This window comes from Carassius carassius, chromosome 40 (genome assembly GCF_963082965.1).
Source record: "Carassius carassius chromosome 40, fCarCar2.1, whole genome shotgun sequence".
NCBI lineage: Eukaryota > Metazoa > Chordata > Actinopteri > Cypriniformes > Cyprinidae > Carassius > Carassius carassius.
The window spans coordinates 9,355,079-9,377,226 of NC_081794.1; the positions used below are offsets into that span (position 1 = coordinate 9,355,079).

General features: G+C 37.5%; 1 protein-coding gene across 1 annotated transcript; it reads right to left on the bottom strand.

Moving 5' to 3' along the window:
* Positions 1-1,079: 1,079 nt before the first annotated feature.
* LOC132121865 (forkhead box protein H1-like) lies at positions 1,080-4,698 on the bottom strand. Its single transcript, XM_059531606.1, has 4 exons — positions 4,643-4,698; positions 4,187-4,538; positions 3,067-3,171; positions 1,080-2,987 (listed from the first exon to the last, which is right to left on the bottom strand). Exons 1-4 carry the CDS (start codon positions 4,696-4,698, stop codon positions 2,040-2,042), a joined length of 1,461 nt encoding a protein of 486 aa, XP_059387589.1. The 3' UTR covers positions 1,080-2,039.
* Positions 4,699-22,148: the final 17,450 nt, after the last annotated feature.

Here is a 22,148-nt window from a genome sequence, read left to right on the forward strand (position 1 = left end):
AAGTTTGCGGAGGACCACACTTGAAAGAGAGGGGTAACAACGTATAATTTTTTCAAGAAGTGCCAACATCAAGCTTTTTTATGGCTGAGCGTCGTACTGTGAAGGAGTCGCACAAATGTAAGTATTTTCATCAGTTTAATTGACATTATAATTATGACACTTGTGTTTTAGGATACTTTAATACAATGTTTAAGCGATTTTAATTGTAATGTTTTTGTTTTGAATCGCTAGTTAACCGCTAGCTAGCAGCTATATTTGTCGAGCTAAGCTAACGTTAATTTTTATCTGTATCCTTGACATGACACTTCATATTATGTTTTTTAGGTGAAATTAGTGTGAAGTGAATTTTCGTGACATTACTCGTTATTCCTTGATTGATTTGACCGGTGGACACAATCTTCTTCTACGGTGTCTTTGATTGATGGCACACAAGCGTGCAAAGATAAAGAGAGCCCAGGAAATCGACATCACAACCTGAGACGACGGCATCTTCGTTTGTTTATGTCAATGCTTGTCGCCTCTGTTGACGTAGCAGCCAGATAGTGGCAAGGGAAGATGACGCAAACGGCAATCGAGTGGCGTCTCATTTCTTAGTGGAACGCTCTACCCCTACCCCCCTTCACTCGGTATCGAGAAGCAAGGGGAAGACGCAGACAAAGTGGTAAGGGGAAGGGGTAAGACAGAGAAATTAGATTGGCCCTTAGTGTAACTTACTTTCCCTACAATCTGAATTCAACACACAGTTTTAAGATGAACTATGCAGTTCATTTTGCAGTTCAGTTTTATTTGTTTTAACAAGATTACACCTACAATAAACATATTTGAAGCATATTTATCAATACTATACAGTCTGACTGCTCTATACCATGAAACAATAATAATATGGAGAGAGAAAAAAAAAGACTGAGAAACTGAGACTTCCCAAATACTTTAAACTAAGGTCCATTACAAAGAATGGATGTTGGGGGTATGACTGAATGAATCTAAGGGAAGACAGGACAGAAAAAAACAGCAGGAGGTGGTGGCGGAATGACGTGCACCAGACTGCAGGACAACCACAGACCACCAGTTAAAAAACCCTTACGTTTAATGACTGATCAAATCGCTCAATATGAGCTTCTGGACAGTATCATGCAGACATGCATGACCATAAGGCAACATAAACATTTATTATAAAAAAGGCATTTGATGACCAAAAAAAATCAGTTACAGCAGCTACACTCCACAGGGACACAAGGAGTCATGATAAGGCTTTGAGACAGTGCACTGATAAAATGGCTCTAATTACAGTTCTTCAAAATGAATGCATGCCAGAAAAAAAAACAACACACAAAACTGGATTTCATCAGATCTGTCAAGCCTCCACCATTGTTATCAGAGCCTGAGATTGGACTTTACCAGGTGGAGTGGGGGTGAAATTAAAGTGTTGTTGGCACACAAAATCATGCCAGAAAGGCCATACAAAAAGTCAATATTTCAAAAAATATGTTTACCCTGCTAAAACCAACATATAAAAGTGACACATTAATGACATTAAAGCCAGTCTTTATGTAAACTTTGCAAAAGTACACATTCAAAAACACAAACACATCCCTAATCCTAACAAATGTCCAGCACACCATTTCTGATTATTTTTAGGGAGATAAAGCAACCACACACCATACTTAAAGCTTATAAACTAACAACATTCAATTGGTCTTTTCAAGCATTTCATTGATTGTCCCCCAAACATTACAAGGCTCCATTCAGGAAACAGGAGCAGCCATTGACATTAAAAGTCTGAGGTAGTAATAGTTTCAAAGAAAGTAACATGAATCAACAGAAGTTACAACAGTGTCAACACTGGTTGGGTAGATTCTTTGGTCAATATTGGCCCTATAACTGTTCAGTACACAGAGGGATTTTCTCCAGAATTCCGGAGACAATTTACAGACAGAGTATACAGTAATGAGCAGCATTAATGCTCACAAATCTTTGTGAAACCTGAGCAGTGCCAAAGATGAGAAGCCATGTTCTTCTAGGACTATTTTGTGCACAGTTTAAAGAGAATATTTGCAAAGGGAAGGCCCGTTCTGAAGGGCATACTGGTTTGGAGGTGGATGAGCAGTCTGATTGTTGGGGCCAAGCACATCAAACACGCTCTTGTTGGGTGGAACAGATTGCAGCATACTGTCTAAGTCCATGAGCAGGGGTGGGGCTTGTATGGAAACTGTCCCACTTGGAAAGAAGGGCCAGTAAGGGTGACCAATCAAGTGTGATGAAGTGACGTGTACACCACCATAACCATAGAACGGAATACCACCCAATGGTATGAACGGGTTTCCATTAAATCGCATACTAGGAGGGGCTACCGCATTGGGAGGGGTATACTTGGCGTAGGAAGTCGGCAGCTCCCAAGGAGGTGTGGTGCCGCGTTTTGAGCTTTTGTTTGGCGGGGGGCAGGAGTCACTGTATCTGTCTGAAGTTGTTCCTCGATCACTTGATCTTTTCCCAACGAGTGTCACCCCTCTCCAGTCCTCATCTGACAAATCTGACGCAGGACTGACGGAGCTGGTTGACGAACTGCAATTATACGAGCCATTACAAGGATGTGGTGGAGTGGTAGAGTGAGTGTGTGGAGGAGGCCCAATGCCCCAACTTTCTTTCTCTTGTAGCCCTTCCCCAGCAGAACTGGCAGGCATGAGACTATGGAGGAGAGAATCTATCGCAAACGTGGAGTCTAGTTTGGGACGATAGTGGTCCTCTGATGGAGGTGGGCTGTGATGGGTAGAGACAGGGGGTAAGGAGAGGGCAGTGGGCAGAGTTTTGGATTTGTTCGACTGAGCATAATCTTGAAAGATGTACGGGGCCAGGTCCTGAGCAAAGATGGTTTCATCCTGACGGGACACTGCCGTATTCTGTCTTTTCAGCAGCTCCAGTGGAATTCGGCTCACTTCTACAGTCCAAAAGTTACCTTTACCTTGGGGTTTACCAGGATCCTTAAGCACCTAGAGGAGGGGCAACAAGATGTCAAATGAACATCAAACTAACACATTTTTTTTCAGTCACCTGAAATCAAACAAACACCTTCACGAAGCAGTCGTAGGATGACAGGTTGTGTCGGACTGAGTCCCTCCAGCCTTTGTAATTTCCCTTGAAGAATGGAAAGAGAGTGCTGATTTCCTTCAGAATCTGTTCAAAGACAATTTATTCATAGTTATTAAAAACATATCATATCGTTATTACTGGCAACAGCTTCTAAACAGCACATCTTCTAAACCGACAGTGGTAGCATATATTGCTGAGATTACATGAATCTTGATTCTCTGCTACATAAAAAAAAAAAAAAAAAATATATATATATATATATATATATATATATATATATATATATATATATATATATATATATATATAGAATATGGCAGTGTGCATGCATAGACCTATATACACTTGTAAATCACACAGAAATAGTGAGATTTTCTGTGGGGTGACATTTATATATGTAAACAGGCATGGTTTGCTTATTTTGCATGTTTAACAAGTTTAATCAAAGGTTTAAAATACAGGATATGCTTGCCATTTAATGCTAAAAAAGCAGCAGGCCCTACCTCAAATCATTTACAGAAATTCACAGGAGTTGAATTGGTCCATAACCTGTTAATCCCGATCGCAGATTCTTACAAATTGCAACATTTCGAAACAACTGCGCAGTAATTGCGGCACAGTGATTCCAGGCACAGCTATCATCAGTATCGGCCTCTGCTTTCACTATTCACAACACAAACTCCAGATTACGTGCATCATTATGTGCAACATTATTCAGTATGTGATTTGGATAGTGCAACGCACAAAATCTCACTTCACATGTAGGCTAAACGATACCAAGTCTTTATGGAAATTAACTTAAGTGTGGTGATGGCGCAACTGAGTTTTATACAAATTTTAAGTTTCAAGGAGTGCAAATGGAATTTATTTTATATGGAACCTGAAAGAAATCCGCCGAGAAGATCCTTAAATATTATTTATTCTGTTTACAAGTTGTAAAAATGTAACCGGTGGTAGATATTTTTTTTATAAATATCTTAAGTGGTGTAGAAATAGGGCATAATGAAAATAAACTATGATTATTAAAATATTTCACATTCCTGATGAATTTTGACAGTTTAAAAAAAAACAGAGTCGCGCGCCTGTGAAGACGACCTACCTCTGACAACGTGAGTTTCTTCTCCGGAGAGTTCTGAATGACCATGGCAATCATAGCTAGGTAAGAGTACGGTGGTTTGGGATAACGCTGATAGTTCTTCTTCTTTGCTCCACTTGAGGTCCGATCCTGCATTTCCCATGCACTCTGATCCGACGGTTTGGCTCTGCAACAGGAGTCCTGCGCCATTCCCGTGGATTTATCCAGCCGGCCACCGAGCTCCAGCAGTGGGTTTGTGGAGCAGTGACAGCTGGTGTTGGAAGAGGAATAGCTGGTTCTGCAGTCAAGGTGATGGTCGTGTTGGGCTCCTGCTCCTACAGTGATCATAGGTGGTGCCAACAAGCCCCTCCCAGGGCTTTGTCATTCTGATGTATAGGGGGAGGAGGCAGAGATGATCGCTCCTCAAGCCCCCAGACTGCTGGCTCCAGGTCAACTCTATCGGAGCAGCAAACAATTCACAGTTTCATGTCAATCCCGCTGCGTAATGGGAGTGAGAATGAGGCGCGATGCGCCATCACCGCGGGGAGGACACGATAATCATCAGCGATCAGATGTATTGAAAGACAGCTTAAGTGCCCTTTCCATGATCATGCATGGACCTTTCACTTCCAAATATGAAATGGTAATAAGAATAACAAAATCTCGCACTTTATCATTTTCATATTGTGCTGGATGAATATCATTTGGAATAAATACTGTGGAAAAATACTGTTAATCAAACGAATTAAGGCCACAGAAGAACCAGCTCCACTGCAGTGCGATTCAAGAAAATACTTCGGAATTGCAAACAAAAACATGACCAGTTACTGCCACTAAAATATACACTTTACCTAACAAAGTCTACATTATTTATTTATTTTATTTTATTGAGAAAAGCATTTGCATGTTGTCTGTCAGATATGAAGACGTGTGAATAATAAACGAATGGAAAGAGCAATACACAGATTAACACCCAATCAACAATCAGGAAATAACTGCAAACCGATCAACTAATAGGCAGCATTGTCTCTGTGTATCAATGGCATCTGATGCTTATTGCGAAAAGAAAAAAAAATAGTAGGTTAATTATTATTAGCCGGGTTAAATGGCGAAAGGGGGAAACGATGTGAAATTTCACAGGCCAAATGTCTTTTGGGGATTGGTTTGGATTCAAATTAGGACTTTCAAATCTCAGCAAGACAGAGAAAACAAGTTGGATTAGAGAGAATCTCGTCCTTCCCGGGGGTTCAAAAATCACAACATGGTGGGATGAGATGAGAGGGATGAGAACTATACTCATCACACCAAGAGTCTGATAATCGCCTTGAAAACTGATTGACAACATACTGACTACCATTGTAGCACGTTTATTGGGATAGGATACTCTTTCACATGCACATTGCTTTAATGACTGACACTAAATTATTTGCAGGAAACAAACAGATTTTGTGAACACTGTATACATAAGGCTATTTCTTAAAATAAAAAGTCTAAATATGAAATATTACAGATCATTATTTTAATTTGTTAAAAAAGCATTTAGGTTTACATGTTTTTTCTGTTAACTGCATTGCTATTAATTCATTTAGCAAATGATTAATTTTCCGCTTTTTAATGTAGCTACACCTTTCTTTAATCTTTAACAGACAAATTCTTTAAGTGCTATTAAAGGAGTTGCTGTAGGCCTATCTGGTAAACGTGTTTTACCTGCTATACATTCACGCGCTCCTCTTGATTGTTTCAGAATCTGCAACTCATTTGCATAATGACAACGTGACGTGCTAATCAAACGAACGCTCAATGTTGATTGGACAAACAAGCCTTTGTTTACTAACGAACCAGTGCAAACCCTGGCTACATAATTTAATACTTTCATCTATGTTCTCTTAATATTTATTTATTTAGCCTACTTACAACCTTATAAATATGAATAATTTTAATAATAATAAAATATAGAAAGCAATAAAATAGATAAATGCATAAAGTCACATTCGAATAAGTTACAACCCGAATTCCGGAAAAGTTGGGACGTTTTTTAAATTTAATAAAATGAAAACTAAAGGAATTTCAAATCACATGAGCCAATATTTTATTCACAATAGAACATAGATAACGTAGCAAATGTTTAAACTGAGAAATTTTACACTTTTATCCACTTAATTAGCTCATTTAAAATTTAATGCCTGCTACAGGTCTCAAAAAAGTTGGCACGGGGGCAACAAATGGCTAAAAAAGCAAGCAGTTTTGAAAAGATTCAGCTGGGAGAACATCTAGTGATTAATTAAGTTAATTGATATCAGGTCTGTAACATGATTAGCTATAAAGGCTTTGTCTTAGAGAATCAGAGTCTCTCAGAAGTAAAGATGGGCAGAGGCTCTCCAATCTGTGAAAGACTGCGTAAAAAAATTGTGGAAAACTTTAAAAACAATGTTCCTCAACGTCAAATTGCAAAGGCTTTGCAAATCTCATCATCTACAGTGCATAACATCATCAAAAGATTCAGAGAAACTGGAGAAATCTCTGTGCGTAGGGACAAGGCCGGAGACCTTTATTGGATGCCCGTGGTCTTCGGGCTCTCAGACGACACTGCATCACTCATCGGCATGATTGTGTCAATGACATTACTAAATGGGCCCAGGAATACTTTCAGAAACCACTGTCGGTAAACACAATCTGCCGTGCCATCAGCAGATGCCAACTAAAGCTCTATCATGCAAAAAGGAAGCCATATGTGAACATGGTCCAGAAGCGCCGTCGTGTCCTGTGGGCCAAGGCTCATTTAAAATTGACTATTTCAAAGTGGAATAGTGTTTTATGGTCAGACGAGTCCAAATTTGACATTCTTGTTGGAAATCACGGACGCCGTGTCCTCCGGGCTAAAGAGGAGGGAGACCTTCCAGCATGTTATCAGCGTTCAGTTCAAAAGCCAGCATCTCTGATGGTATGGGGGTGCATAAGTTTTGAGCAACATATGCTTCCCTCCAAACAACATCTATTTCAGGGAAGGCCTTGTTTATTTCAGCAGGACAATGCAAAACCACATACTGCAGCTATAACAACAGCATGGCTTCGTCGTAGAAGAGTCCGGGTGCTAACCTGGCCTGCCTGCAGTCCAGATCTTTCACCTATAGAGAACATTTGGCGCATCATTAAACGAAAAATACGTCAAAGACGACCACAAACTCTTCAGCAGCTGGAAATCTATATAAGGCAAGAATGGGACCAAATTCCAACAGCAAAACTCCAGCAACTCATAGCCTCAATGCCCAGACGTCTTCAAACTGTTTTGAAAAGAAAAGGAGATGCTACACCATGGTAAACATGCCCCGTCCCAACTATTTTGAGACCTGTAGCAGAAATCAAAATTGAAATGAGCTCATTTTGTGCATAAAATTGTAAACTTTCTCAGTTTAAACATTTGCTATGTTATCTATGTTCTATTGTGAATAAAATATTGGCTCATGTGATTTGAAAATCTTTTAGTTTTCATTTTATTAAAATTTAAAAAACGTCCCAACTTTTCCGGAATTCGGGTTGTACTATTCACGAATCTTTTAGGAAACATGATGAAATTAGAGCAAAATAATATTAATAATAATAATAATAGGCTACATAAAATAATAATAATAATAAAAAAAAATTCAGAAACGAATTACCACACAGTAATTTCATATAGAGAGTCAGAAATGTTATTTTTAGTATTTTGTATAAAACTAATACTGGTTCTTCACTGGTTTAGAAAACAATGCAAAAAACAGGATAAGATAAACCACCCTGATGGAAAATAATTTTTTAATCTAGTTATTTCTCTTTTAGCCATAATATACAAATGTGTAGCCTAGATTAGCACTAGCACACAGATGTACATTTTAAAAATTGCATTTACAACTGCACAACTTTTCTCCTGCTTTAATAAGTAAATTAATTGACACACTGACTCTTACAGAGTTTACGGTGTAAATATGGGAAGTATTCATGAAAGAGGCAGTATACGTACACTCACCGGCCACTTTATTAGGTACACCTGTTAGACTGCGAAAACCACGCCAGGTAAAGACAAAGTATGTTACAGTTTGCTAAAACATTTAAGTTTAGAAAGTCAGGAGAAGCTACTGATGTTGTATAATAGAGTTTGGGAGGAGGGAAGGTTACCAATAAGTTGAAAAGAGGCAGTAATTATTCCATTAATAAAGCCTGGCAATGATCCAAGTAGTCTGGGAAATTACAGGCCAATTGCACTAATGCCACATATTTGTAAAGTAATGGAGTGCATGATAAATGAAAGACTTGTGTATTTTTGGAGAGTAAAGATATAATTGCTATAGTTGTCAAAGTAGATTTAGAAAATGAAGAAATACAATGGATCCTGTAATAAATTTGGGGGATGAGATAAGAAAGGCTCAAGTAAACAAAGAAACAGTGGGACCAGTGTTTTTTGATGTGGAGAAGGCGTATGACATTGTGGTTGAGGAGACTTTTAATTAAATTGCATTTAATGGGAGTTGGAGACAAATGTTCAATTGGATCATTGATTTTTTAAAAGGAAGGATTATACAGGTAAAGACAAGTATTACCAAATCAATATAATGTAGAAAACAGGACACCACAATGGAGTGTAATTAGCCCAATTTTTTTTCCATAATGATTAATGATATATACTCAGAGTTTCCAGTGGATATATTATGGAGAGATCCCTATTTGCGGATGATGGAGCTATGGAAGAGAGTAAAAAATTGTGAATTTATAAACAAGAAATTACAAAAGGGAATTAATCAAGTTGAAGAGTGGGGGACAAAATGGGGATTTAAGTTCTCAGTGGGAAAAACAAACAAAAGTAATGATCATTACAAATAAAACGAAGGCTAAGGAATGCAAAGTGGAAATGTATGGAACCACTTTAGAGAAAGTAGGTTTTTTTTTTTAATTATTTGTAGTATATATTTTGACACAAAACTAACATGGAGGGAGCAAGTTTTTCAGCTCCGAAATATATTTATATTGTACTAATAAATTAGATTATGGTTGTATTGTGTATGGGTCAGTAAATGTAAATCTGCTGAAAATTGTATGTGCTATATGAATTTGTATATTAATATGTGTGTCATTTTAATATAATTTTTTGTTTTCTTTATATTTTGTGAAGTTTATTTGTTTTCATTATATAAACTTAAACTTTTTTTTCACTTTAAGGACATATTTTAGGCCTATATAGTTTGTATGAGAATATTTTTGGCAACCCTATAACATTTGGGGCATGTCAAAAAATCTAATGAGATTACTTGTTTTCTTTTTAATGGGGTAGATGTAATAATTAGATTAACACAAACATTATGCTTTATAGTTAAATACTTTTAAAACAACAGTTACTGAATTCTATGTTTCCAAATCTCTGGGTAGCTTGTGGCATTTTGGGGGCTGTGTATTTCATATTTTTTCAAAATTATCTTAGCTATGTAAAAACAGTTCATAATGTTGCGTGTCTGGTATTTGTTATACAATTATTTATAATTAATGTTGTTATCTTACTGGTTCCTATTGCAAATAGTTTTAATCTCTACTGCACTTTGTTATTGTCTCGCACATACAAAGAAAATAGCTTGCTTCTGCTTAGTGGATATGTCAAGTTATATAATGCTACTTTCCCAATCTATTTGAAAAATCAATTTGTAAAGGTAAAATTAATTGTACAAGTGGTACAATGGAAATCAGATGGGAAATCACACAAAATGGGTCTCTCAAACAATAAGAAAATTAAGCAATGTTACTCAATAAAAGCCATCGAGGTAACACACATAACACTAAATAATAATGCTAAAAATGAAACACACAATACTCCAGTAAACATAACAGTGACAAAATGACAAAAAAAAAGGCCTAACATGAAAAGGAGGAGTGAAATTTCTGATTGAGACAGTCCTGGTTTGTTTAATCTTATATGTTATATTATACAAGTACTTAAACTAAAATACTAAGTAAAAACCCCTCATTAAGCATGTTTCATAAACTGCAATGCTTCCAGGATAACTGAAAATGTGAGATTTGTCAAAAGCTTTTTGTCCTCAATCCTGCATGTGATTTACATGTGTAAATAAACTACAGAGAAAAAAGGTACAAAAGCTGTCACTGCAAGGGTGGCGTCTTTGTACCAAAAAGGGTCCATAATACCTTAATACCATCAGTGGTTTTCAAAATTGTTCCTGGGGACCCCCAGCTCTGTACATTTTGCATGTCTCCCTAATTTACACACCTGATTCGTATCATCAGCTCAGTATGAAAGAGCTCCATGTACTTAAATGGAACAGGAACAGGTTTGAAAACCACTGGGCTACATAATAGTAACTACAAATTGTGTATATTATAGTACCTGGTACAAAAGTGTACTTTTTGTGCTGATAGTGATGGAGGTCTCTTTCATGTAACTGTCATTGTTGTTTAGGCCTACTTATAAATGTTTTAAAGCTCTCTAAATGGACAAAGATTGTTAAATCTATCCGCATTTGTGCGAATTACTCCAAACCACTAGACTTCATATAAAATGTTATAAAAGCTTAAAATTAGCTATATTGCAAGATGTTTGAGCACTGTGTTGACTTTGGATGCATGTGAAAAATTGTTATATGTCTTCATACAGGCCATTTCATTAATGCAACAACGACGCACTTTTTGTTATATTAAATATGTAAGAACAGTCAAATCTGAAGGATATTTCTCCCCGTTTTTTTCATACACTTAATTGAATTAGATGTTATTAGTCATAGCTCCTCTGTGTTTGAGATACTGCTGAGTCCTTCTACGACAAGAAGGACTTGCACTCTCAGACACTTGTGCTTCCGCTAGCGACGTCACTTGCAGTCTCCATTTTTTTATTTTGTTCTATTTATTGATAACTTTTTGTTTGAATCTCTCAACATTTTATAACAGTAGCCAGGTGGTGAAGACAAGAAAAAAGAAACTAAATTACAATGTCACTTGCAATCGCCACTTGCACTCTCCGCTACCTGTGACGTCACTTGCAATCAACACAAATTGTGCTTGTTGCCAATAGTGACAAGACGCTGTGGTTGTGATTAAACGATTAAAACTAAATTAGTAGGCCTACTATTATAACGTACAGGGTCCTGCAAGAAAAAGACAAGACAGGCAAATCCGTGGCCACAGAACAGCAGAATATAAACGCAATGCACAGTCTTTCGTTAAAGGGTTAGTTCACCCAGTAATCAAAATTATATAATTAATAACTCACCCTCTTGTCGTTCCAAACACGTGAGACCTCCGTTCATCTTCAGAACACAGTTTAAGATAGTTTAGATTTAGTCCAAGAGCTCTCAGTCCCTCCATTGAAACTGTGTGCACGGTATACTGTCCATGTCCAGAAAGGTAAGAAAAACATCATCAAAGTAGTCCATGTGACATCAGAGGGTCAGTTAGAATTTTTTGAAGCATCGAAAATACATTTTGGTCCAAAAATAGCAAAAACTACGACTTTATTCAGCATTGTCTTCTCTTCTGTTGTGAGATTTCAAAACACTGAAGTGTAGTGATATCTGGCTCGCGAACGAATCATTCGATCTTCTTGAACCAGTTCACCGAATTGAACTGAATCATTTGAAACGGTTCGCATAAGCATTATTCCACAAATGACTTAAGCTTTTAACTTTTTTTTAATGTGGCTGACACTCTCTCTGAGTTAAAACTAACCAATATCCCGGATTAATTAATGTTCTCAAACAGTACACTGACTGAACAGCTGTGAAGAGAGAACTGAAGATGAACACCGAGCCGAGCCAGATAACGAACAAAAGATTGACTCGTTCTCGAGTCAAGAACCGGTTGCATCGGTTTTCGGATCACCAGTACTTCTTTCGGACAGTTCGATTCAGTAAACCGGTTGAAGAAAATGATTTACCAGTTCTTTTGCACTCGATGTAATGACGTCATTTGCGATGATTGCCCTTGATTCAAGCCTTCGGTTTACCCGCGCTCATAACATTAGCACTGAATCAGTTCAGAATCAATCAACAACAACAAAAAAAACCAGTTCAGTTCAGACACTCTGTGTGTCAGTCTGCTCCACGCTGAATCACACATGCGCAGTATCATCAGCTCCTCGGTTCTAGAATCAGACGCGTCTGACAGAAATGGTTCTTGACTCGAGAACGAGTCAATCTTTTGTTCGTTATCTGGCTCGGCTCGGTGTTCATCTTCAGTTCTCTCTTCACAGCAGTTCAGTCAGTGTACTGTTTGAGCAAATGAGTTACTCCCGGATATTGTTTTGTTTTAACTCAGAGAGAGTGTCAGCCACATTAAAAAAGTTAACAGCTTAAGTCATTTGTGGATTAATGCTTATGCGAACCGTTTCAAATGAATCAGTTCGATTTGGTGAACTGGTTCAAGAATGATTTATTCGTGAACCGGATATCACTACACTTCAGTGTTTTGAAATCTCACAACAGACCGGAAGAAGGAGACGACAATGCTGAATAAAGTCATAGTTTTTGCTATTTTTGGACCAAAATGTATTTTCGATGCTTTAAAAAATTCTAACTGACCCTCTGATGTCACATGGACTATTTTGATGATGTTTTCCTTACCTTTCTGGACATGGACAGTATACCGTACACACAGTTTCAATGGAGGGACTGAGAGCTCTCGGACTAAATCTAAAATATCTTAAACTGTGTTCCGAAGATGAATGGAGGTCTCACAGGTTTAGAACGAGTTATTAATTACATAATTTTGATTATTGGGTGAACTAACCCTTTAAGCGTTTTCCTCCTGTATAAAAAACAAACACTTAATATGGCATAATGTATTAAGATACATGTTCAATTAAAAGACCAAATTCGGTATATAGTTATTATTTAATGTACTACAAGGCAAGCAGATGGCTATGAACACAATGCGCAAACTTTCTCCTCCCATACAGCAAAACGCTTAATGTGGCCTAATAACAGACTAAGATGATAAAGACAATTCAGTAGGCCTAGCCTATATGTCTTGTTGTTGACTCAACGTATATACAGACCAGCAAATATGAACATGCATTATGAAATGCATTAAGTGATTTTAAAAGGATCAGGCAAGCAGACGAGTACAGAACGCAGTGTGTTAAATTGTGCATTAAACGTTTACCTCCTATAGAAAATCATTATAAATAAAACACATAATGTAGCTTAATGGACAAAGACAGTGATATAAACGAGTTTTAGACAGTTTATTCTATATGGAAAAATGATTAACGCGAAACTTTGCGTGTTGCTTTTATTCTGGGCTCACCTGCTTGCCTGTACATATTAGTTATGTATTTTAATAATGTAGAGAAGCATATTGAGTTTGCCCTTTATCATCTTAGTCCATTATGCCACATTATGCCACATTTTGCGGTATGTGACGAAAATACCCAGCCAGCAATGACATGCGGGGCCCAGATGAGGGCTTCATGGACGGCAAATGTGGGCCCCATTATGGGCTTGCACCCGGGATCCACATTGGGGCAAGCCATGGAAGCCCAGACGTACTAAAAGTGGGACCTGTAAGGGTACTGCATGGGTCTTAGTTGGGCAATTCATGTCAGACCCATTTGCGCCCCACCTGCCCAAATGGGTCTAAAGTGGGTTTGCACCCAGGATCCAGCCGGCAACCTTTCTGAGAGTCCACTAATCAGCATAATTCAACACAGCATTAACTTTTACCTATTTTGATGTTTTTTTACATTTTTGGGAAGTTACATATATGCAGGACCCATATATGCGTTCCCAGATCAAACCCAAACGGCCATCCCCACTCAGCCCATAAATATGCCATGCAGGACCCATATATGCATTCCCAGTTCAAACCCATGCCCACTTGGACCATAAATATGCCATTCAAGACCCATATATGTGTTCCCAGATCAGACCCATGCCCACTTGGACCATAAATATGCCATTCAAGACCCATATATGTGTTCCCAGATCAAACCCATGCCCTCTCGGACCATAAATATGCCATTCAAGACCCATATATGTGTTCCCAGATCAAACCCATGCCCACTTGGACTATAAATATGCCATTCAAGACCCATAAATGTGTTCCCAGTTCAAACCCATGCTCAATTTGTCCATGCCTGTCCCTTATGGGGCCCATGTAATCAGCTCATATGGGCTTCCTATGTGGGACTCATACTACAAAACCTACATGGGACCCACTGATTTCACCCAGTCAAGGCCCATGCCCACACAGTAACCATGGAACCCGTACTTAACCCATCTGGGCCCCACATGTCATTGCTGGCTGGGTACTATATACATATTCATTAAATAATGAACTGTATATTGAATTTGATATTTTAATAGCATCTTAATACATTAAGCCATGTTAAGTGTTTATGTTTTTCTGCGGGAGGAAAATGCTTAGTGAGAGACTTTGCACAAGCGTTCATATTCTGGTGTTCTGGCCATGGATTTGCCGGTCTTGTCTTTTTCTTGCAGGACCCTGTACGTTATAGTACTAAATTAGGTTTAATCGCCACCACAGCTTCTTGTCTCCATTGGCAACATGCACGATTTGTGTCGATTGCAAGTGTTGCAGGTAGCAGAGAGTGCAGCGATTGCAAGTGACATTGTAATTTAGTTTCTTTTTTTTGTCTTCAGCACCTGGCTACTGTTATAAAATGTTGAGAGATTCAAACAAAAAGTACTAAAAAATAAAGACTGCAAGTGATGTCACTAGCGGAAGTGCAAGTGTCTGAGAGTGCAAGTCTGAGAGTGCAAGTGCAAGTCTGCAGCCAAGACCCTCTTGACTCCGACTGTGTTTGTGAGAAACAGAGCAGGGGGCGCTTGACGGCTGAGAGCAAATACTTCCACTGAGGGGCAACCACAGGCAGTCTTTTGTCTTATCAGTAGCCTAACATTTATACACTAGAAAGTAATTTTGTTAAAACAATGACATGCAAAGAATTGTTGTCTGACATACAAATGGAATTCCGCCGAGCAATCTCTATGAAATGATTAAATATTAAAGCGTTATTCGAATACCGTAGTCGACCGTGATTGGTTCAACTTGACCTGCGCTGAGAAAAGTAACTGGTACCACGGAATAAAGCCATCTATTACTACTTTGTAGGTCTGACCAATAAATTACACCTGAGCAACAACGCTGATCAACTTTAATAGAAATGTAATTTATAATACACGAAGAGCTCAAATAGAATAATAATTATTAAGAGCAGTCCGCCCATTTCTTAAAACCTGATGGTGTTTTTATCAGCACATTCTCTTTCCCAAGTGTTTGTGTGAGTGTAGCGCCTACTGTCGGGATGCGATGAGCGAGAACACGGACCATAGGGAGCAACGGCTGTAATGGAGATGATTTCATTTCCATTGAAAGCTAACGGAAAGAATTTAAGCGTGATTAAAAGGGGATAAATTTAGCGACTGAGTTCAGCTGAAGCAACAGGTGAGACAAAAGCGTTGAATGTGCCGTATCAAACAGGTGTTTAAGTGACAGGTGTGTTTTCAGGTGCGCTCACAGGCCACTGGTACTAACTCATCCACTAACATTAACGCTTAAAGTGGATTTATTCTTGAATGGCCGATTTAATACAGTGTAATGTTAGTGTTTAAAGTGTTCTCGGAGCGTTATTTTTTTGAATGAAGAATATAATGAAGTTGAAATGAACTCTGGACTTCAGGCTAGCATTATGCTAGTAAACAGGAAATAGCATTTAAAATAAAACGGTTATTTTTTTCTTCACGTTTCATCATAATACCACGTTTTTGGCATAATACAGTTGTGTTACCATGTTTTTGTACCATAGTGCCGTGTATTCTTGTGCCACGAAGTAGCATGTAAAATACCATAGTAGAGCTGCATAATGACCGTTCATTACCATGGTATCTGTCAAATACAAAGCTTTTAGTATAACAAACCACAATTTTGTCTTCCATTGGTTGGTTATACTTGATTCGATTCACGATTCATATTAATTTCAATTCAAAAGCAATCTTCTCAAATTCGTGACTATTTAACAGTATGATTCTTAATACATTTTTTATTAGATTCGAATAATATACCTTTAAAATATTATTATTTTTAAATATCTTCTTTAATGTGTCTTGAGCAGGAAAAAATACTGCCCAACAGTAGGCTAATTTGAAAGGAAATATTATATGTCCAAACAACAGAATGGAGTGTACTGTGCTAATAAGAAAGAGTTCATCTTAACTATAAAATTAAATCATATTTCACCAAAAATAATTTTTTAATTGTTTATTTAGTTTAGTTGCATGCTACATCCTACATCATAAGAAAACTAAAATATTCATTCATTTATTTATATAGGGACAATACCAAAATCATGATTCCAGCAAGAAAATTATGAAAAATATGCATTATACGTAGAGAGTATAGCATATGCTAATTAGCATACTGGGTCCTTAGAAAGGCTTTTCTTCCAAAAACAAAAACATGCATTCATACATACTGTTCTTAAACATTTTAATCCAGCAGTTTGTTCAGCCATTTATGAGCTTATAGGGTTGGGGTCACAATACCAAAAATGTAGTAGTTGATGCATCAAAATTTGCTGTTAAACAAACTGCTTTGAACTTTTGAAGTTAAATATTAATAGTAAATGAATGGCTGTTAGTGAACAATACATAAACAGCTTAAGTGACAAGTTGGCAATCAATAATTACTTGAAAAAAGAAAACCGATTACAAGAAGTAGAATAAATAGTGCTTGACATCTTTCAGTATCAGTTTTCAGATGACCAGTAAAATAATCGTTTTCTTGTGAGTGTTACTAATTTTAAGACCCCATAATGCACAGATCTATTATAACACGAGATATTTTGCCTTGTCGTTTGTCATCACTTAAGATAAAACTGACTGTTGTAACATTAATATCTTTTAAAGATAAGCATTTTGAACAAGAGATGTGTTTGTTACACATATATGTTGTACTTCGCTGTGTGTGTTGTACTTTGCTCTGCTTTGACACTTTGTTCCAGTTCATCTCATATCTGGAAGTCTTTTCTGCAAAAGTACTTTTTATGTAGTCTAAAGGAATGGTTGTGATGCTAAAGGTCTCAGTAGAGAGAGTAAAGATGTTTGTACCTGTTTGCGAAGGAATCACCAGGCACTGCACATCTATGATTGTAGATAGTGGAGGGAACATACACTTGTAGTAGGAACATGTTGAGTGTTGTAGGGGGAAATTCAAGAGGCAGCAGCCCTTTTTTTTGGTTGATTGAAGACCAGCTAGTGCTGCTGTGTTCTGGAGCATCTGCAGCACTAGCTGGAAAGCTGACCAACAGAGCTTTGCAGTAATCCATTCTTGAAATAATAAGCACTTGGACATGTTCAGTCAGAAATAGAGTTGGGACATAAAATAAGGAAGTACAAGATCAATGCATGTACAATTTTAAATCTCAATCTCCACGCAGCACTGAGCTGAAACAACAAGAGACAGTTCTGTCAACATGCCAGTTCACTATCCTTATTGTTTAATTTTTTTCAGTGAATTGTACTTTAATGAATGATGCAGTAAACTTGAATGTAGTCGACAGGTCCATAAACCCGGTCATGTGCTATGGCTCATTTCACTGAAACGCTTCAGCTCAATGAGAATAGTGTGTTGATGGATTATTATGGCTTTCAGTGCAATTTTATTGTTTTTGGAGGACTTAAAGAAAAAATGTGAAATTTATAAATACGCTTTCAGGACATGAATTATTTTGTTGTTATGTGTATTTGTGCTCTAAGGCTGTTTAAATCAGCATTTCTAAAGTTCTAGAGGTTAGAGAGACACTTTGCTTGTCGTGTCGTCATGGTGAGAGAGTTAAAAAATTGGATATTATTTTAATATTAAAGAAGTTAGAAACTGAATTTCTCCACATTAAGATCAGGTCAGCTGGCATATTATTTACATCTTGTAACAATAGTATTGAAATTATTTTGACATAAATTTGCCCCATTCGCCATTGTAACCATTTTCTAAAAGGAATGGTACACTCCACTGTTTTGAAAATAGGCTAATTTTCCAACTCTCCTAGAGTTAAACAGTTGAGTTTTACCATTTTGTAATCCATTCAGTTGATCTCGGGGTCTGGCGGTAGCACTTTTATCTTAGCTTAGCATAGATCATTGAATCTGATTAGACCGTTAGCATCTAGGGCTGTCGCGGTTAAGAAATTTCCCCTGTGGTTATTATGGGTGGCTCAATAGCGCGATATGCGCTATTACCGCCGTTTTTTTTTTTAATATACCTAATTTATCCTGATTTTGCTGCATACAAAGCTCTATCATTGAGTTATGTAGCATATATTGTTGCTTTTTTAACTGACAGAGAGACACGTTTTAAAACATTTTTGTTTATTGTTAAATGCCAAACAGCAACAAGAACATGTGTTTTCCAATAATTTTTTTTTTTAAGAAATCAAAGAGTTCTAACATGTATTACACATAGTGATGCACCGAAATGAAAATTCTGCGCCGAAACCGAAAATTTAGGATGCACTTGGCCGAAAACCGAAACTGAAGCCGAAAATGGCTTCTTTTAAAAACGTATATATATATATTGCTTGGATTTAATGGATCTGAATTGAAAAATCACAATATAATAATCAAACTTTTATTAACAGTTACATAACAAAACATAAAATATTTTTTACAATAAATATAAATAATAATTATTCTTCAAGTTTTATGTTCCATCAAATAAAATAGTTTTTTAAAAATTGTGCAAAAAAAATCCACAATTTTGGAGATTTTTGCAGAACAAATGCTACATGTTGCAACTTTGGTGTCCTCTCGTATAGGGCTGTCACTTTTGTGAAAAAAAAATCCTTTTCGATTTTTGAGACATAGGCAAAGTGTTCATTGAATCGTTAGTAAATTGCCTATATTTGGCGTTGATCCATTTTTTAACGCCAAATATAGGCAAATCCACCAACAACTAAACAGGCATTAGGGCGAACGTAAAGAGGGCGCTTGAGACCTTAGACGTGATAACAGCTCAACCGTGAGTGAAACCTAAGCGCTTGCGCACGGATGGGAGGGGCGGGTGACATTCATTTTCGGTTTACGTTTTCGGCTGTTTTTTTTTTATTTCGGGGGCTGAAATTTCGGTGCACCCCTAATTACACGTATTTGCGCGAATTTGGACATTAGCGGAAGTCTAGACTGATTATCGCAGCACCACTGGTCCACCAGGACAGTGGATTCGCGCTAGAGTCGATGCACTCCTCAAGCAGATAGTGTGTGTGAGCTCGTTATCTGCTCACGCTCTCTTGGGTATGGGCACTGACGCGGAGGTTGTATGGTAACAGGTATGCCTGTTACTTTCACAGCTGTATTTTACAGATTTCGCAAAGGCTTCAGCTACTCCTAACTGTCGGCCGGTCTCAGCTGTTCTTTTTGATGTTGCTCCGTGACCTGATACTTGAGGTGGATGACACGGGACACTCCCGTGGTGGAAAAACACTTCCCAGAGAGCAAGCAGTTTAGGCCCAGAACCGGCCCACATCCGGCCCGCGTGAAATCCATGCGGTCAGTGTACTGTTTGAGTACATGAATTACTCCGGAATATTGGTTTGTTTTTAACTCAGAGGGAGTGTCAGCCACATTAAACAAGTTAACAGCTTAAGTCATTTGTGGATTAATGCGTATTGGAGACGCGAACCGTTTAAAACGATTCAGTTCGATTTGGTGAACTGTTTCAAAAAGATCCGGTTACATCGAATGATTCGTTCGCGAACCGGATATGACAAACTGCTTTGTTTTGAACTGTCTTACAACAGACACGGAAGAGAAGACAATGCTGAATAAAGTCGTAGTTTTTGCTATTTTTGGACCAAAATGTATTTTCGATGCTTCAAAAAATTCTAACTGACCCTCTGATGTCACATGGACTACTTTGATGATGTTTTTCTTACCTTTCTGGACATGGACAGTATACCGTACACACAGATTCAATGGAGGGACTGAGAGCTCTCTGACTAAATCTAAAATATCTTAAACTGTGTTCCGAAGATAAATGGAGGTCTTACTGGTTTGGAACGACATGAGGGTGAGTTATTAATGACATAATTTTCATTTTTGGGTGAACTATCCCTTTAATATCACTGTATTAGTACATTAAACCACGTTAAGCGTTTTTCACGTTAAGGTTTTTAGAATGTCCCGATGACCTCAAATTAGATGTATTGCCGCGTCACAGTAACCTTTTTGCAGCAAATTTTGCATATTGCCTCATCTATATTCGCTGGCTCGCACTTTTCATTGGCTTGAAAGCCAAAATGTTCCCATTTGCGACGTGACATTAGGTTTTGGGACCAGATCAAAAGCCTCCCATCGTTTCAGCCGGCCTATTCAAAACAAATGAAGCACCATAAAGCTACAACAGCTCGCGAGAAAGTTACAGTCGTAACCATATTGTATCATTAATTTATTTAACATTGAATGCACAGTGACAAATTAAAAAAAAAGAATGCCACAGCCAAAAAAAAACAAAACAAACAAAAAAAAAGAACACTGTGGTTGCCGCGGTGTCTGCGGTTGCTATCTTTCCTCTGCGTTTTGCTTGTCAATAGCGCGGTATTACAATATTGCGGTCATCGCGAAAGCCCTATTAGCATCTCGCTCAAAAATGACTAAAGATTTTCTGTACTTTTCCTATTTAAAACTTGACTCTTCTGAATTTTACATCATGTACTACGACTGACAGAAAATGAAAAGTTGAAATTTTCTAGGCCGATATGGCTAGGAACTATACTCTCATTCCAGTGTAATAATCAAGGAAGTTTGCTGTCGTACCATGGGTGCAGCAGGCGCAGTGATATTACGCAGTACCTGAAAATAGTCTTCTGTTAGGTAACTTCCAATAAACCTATATTAAAGCACTGAAAATGGTATGGCAGCAGAGTTCCTTGATTATTCGGAACTCTTCCAGACCCAGAGATCGGCTGAATGGATTTGAAAATGGTAAAACTCAATTGTTTAACTCTAGGGGAGTTGGAAAATGAGCCTATTTAAAAAAAAAAAAGTGGAGTGTACTTTTAAAAGAAAATGAGGGAGAAGTGGAAATTAATTGTATGTCAGTTTGTATAAACTGACTTGGGCTGTGTTTGACACTGTTCAAAATAGAGTTGACTTATCAGAATGAAATATGGGAAGGTTTGATGAATATACTTTATTAATTCAGAAGTATTTCTACAACGGTTGTACTGTTATTACTTATATAGACTTCTCTTATTGTCATTATACTGTGATTTTCCTGTATCACACTATCACTAGATCATTGCATTATAGTGAGTGAGATCTGGTCAGATGGCAAGTGTCTTACATTAAAGCATGTGAAATGATTTCCTTTGATTCCTGGAGTGAATGAGTCTTTATACTGCTGTGTTGATCCTGTCCAGAATATTTGGATTAGGAGAACTTGTCAATCTCGCTGTTTCAAATCTAAATCTGCTTAGTGTCTAAAATCTCTTTTATCTGTGTTTTACTCCAGGCTAAAAATAAAAAAACTGAATAGAAGCTAGCTTGTCACATGCATACATTCTGTGCATTCTTTAAACTTATCAAAAGGCTCTGAGAACACTTATATTAAGGCAACTACACCTATAAAAATTCCTCTTCTAAAATAGTCTTGTTAAGCCACCTCCGAAGTGAGTGAAATGCTGCAAATTAGGGCTGCACGATTAATCGAATTTCTAATTCTAAATCTAACAACATTGACTATTAATAGAATATTGTTAAAATTAAAATCATGGAAACCTCTGACATATACGATAGCTAGATTTAATAGATTGTTTTGCATCAAATTATACATCGGTTGTAGTTTTGACTGTCCGTTGTCAGTGCCAACCTATACTTTTATCCCAGAATCCCACCTTACAATTGTCAAGTCATTATTAGTGCCGGAAAAGTCTTGCTGCTTTCAAAGTTCAATGGTTTTGATAATGATTGATGAACTCTTAAGAATCTTCCTGGCAGAAATCCAA

What these genes read in the sequence shown, in the direction of transcription:
- LOC132121865 (XM_059531606.1), bottom strand. Translation starts at nt 4,698, where the DNA reads ATGGCGCATCGCGCCTCATTCTCACTCCCATTACGCAGCGGGATTGAC. An exon ending in AGCGGGATTGACATGAAACT is followed by an intron (nt 4,539 to 4,642) that starts GTGAATTGTTTG and finishes AGAATGACAAAG; the next exon opens with CCCTGGGAGGGGCTTGTTGG. An exon ending in AGAAACTCACGTTGTCAGAG is followed by an intron (nt 3,172 to 4,186) that starts GTAGGTCGTCTT and finishes GTCTTTGAACAG; the next exon opens with ATTCTGAAGGAAATCAGCAC.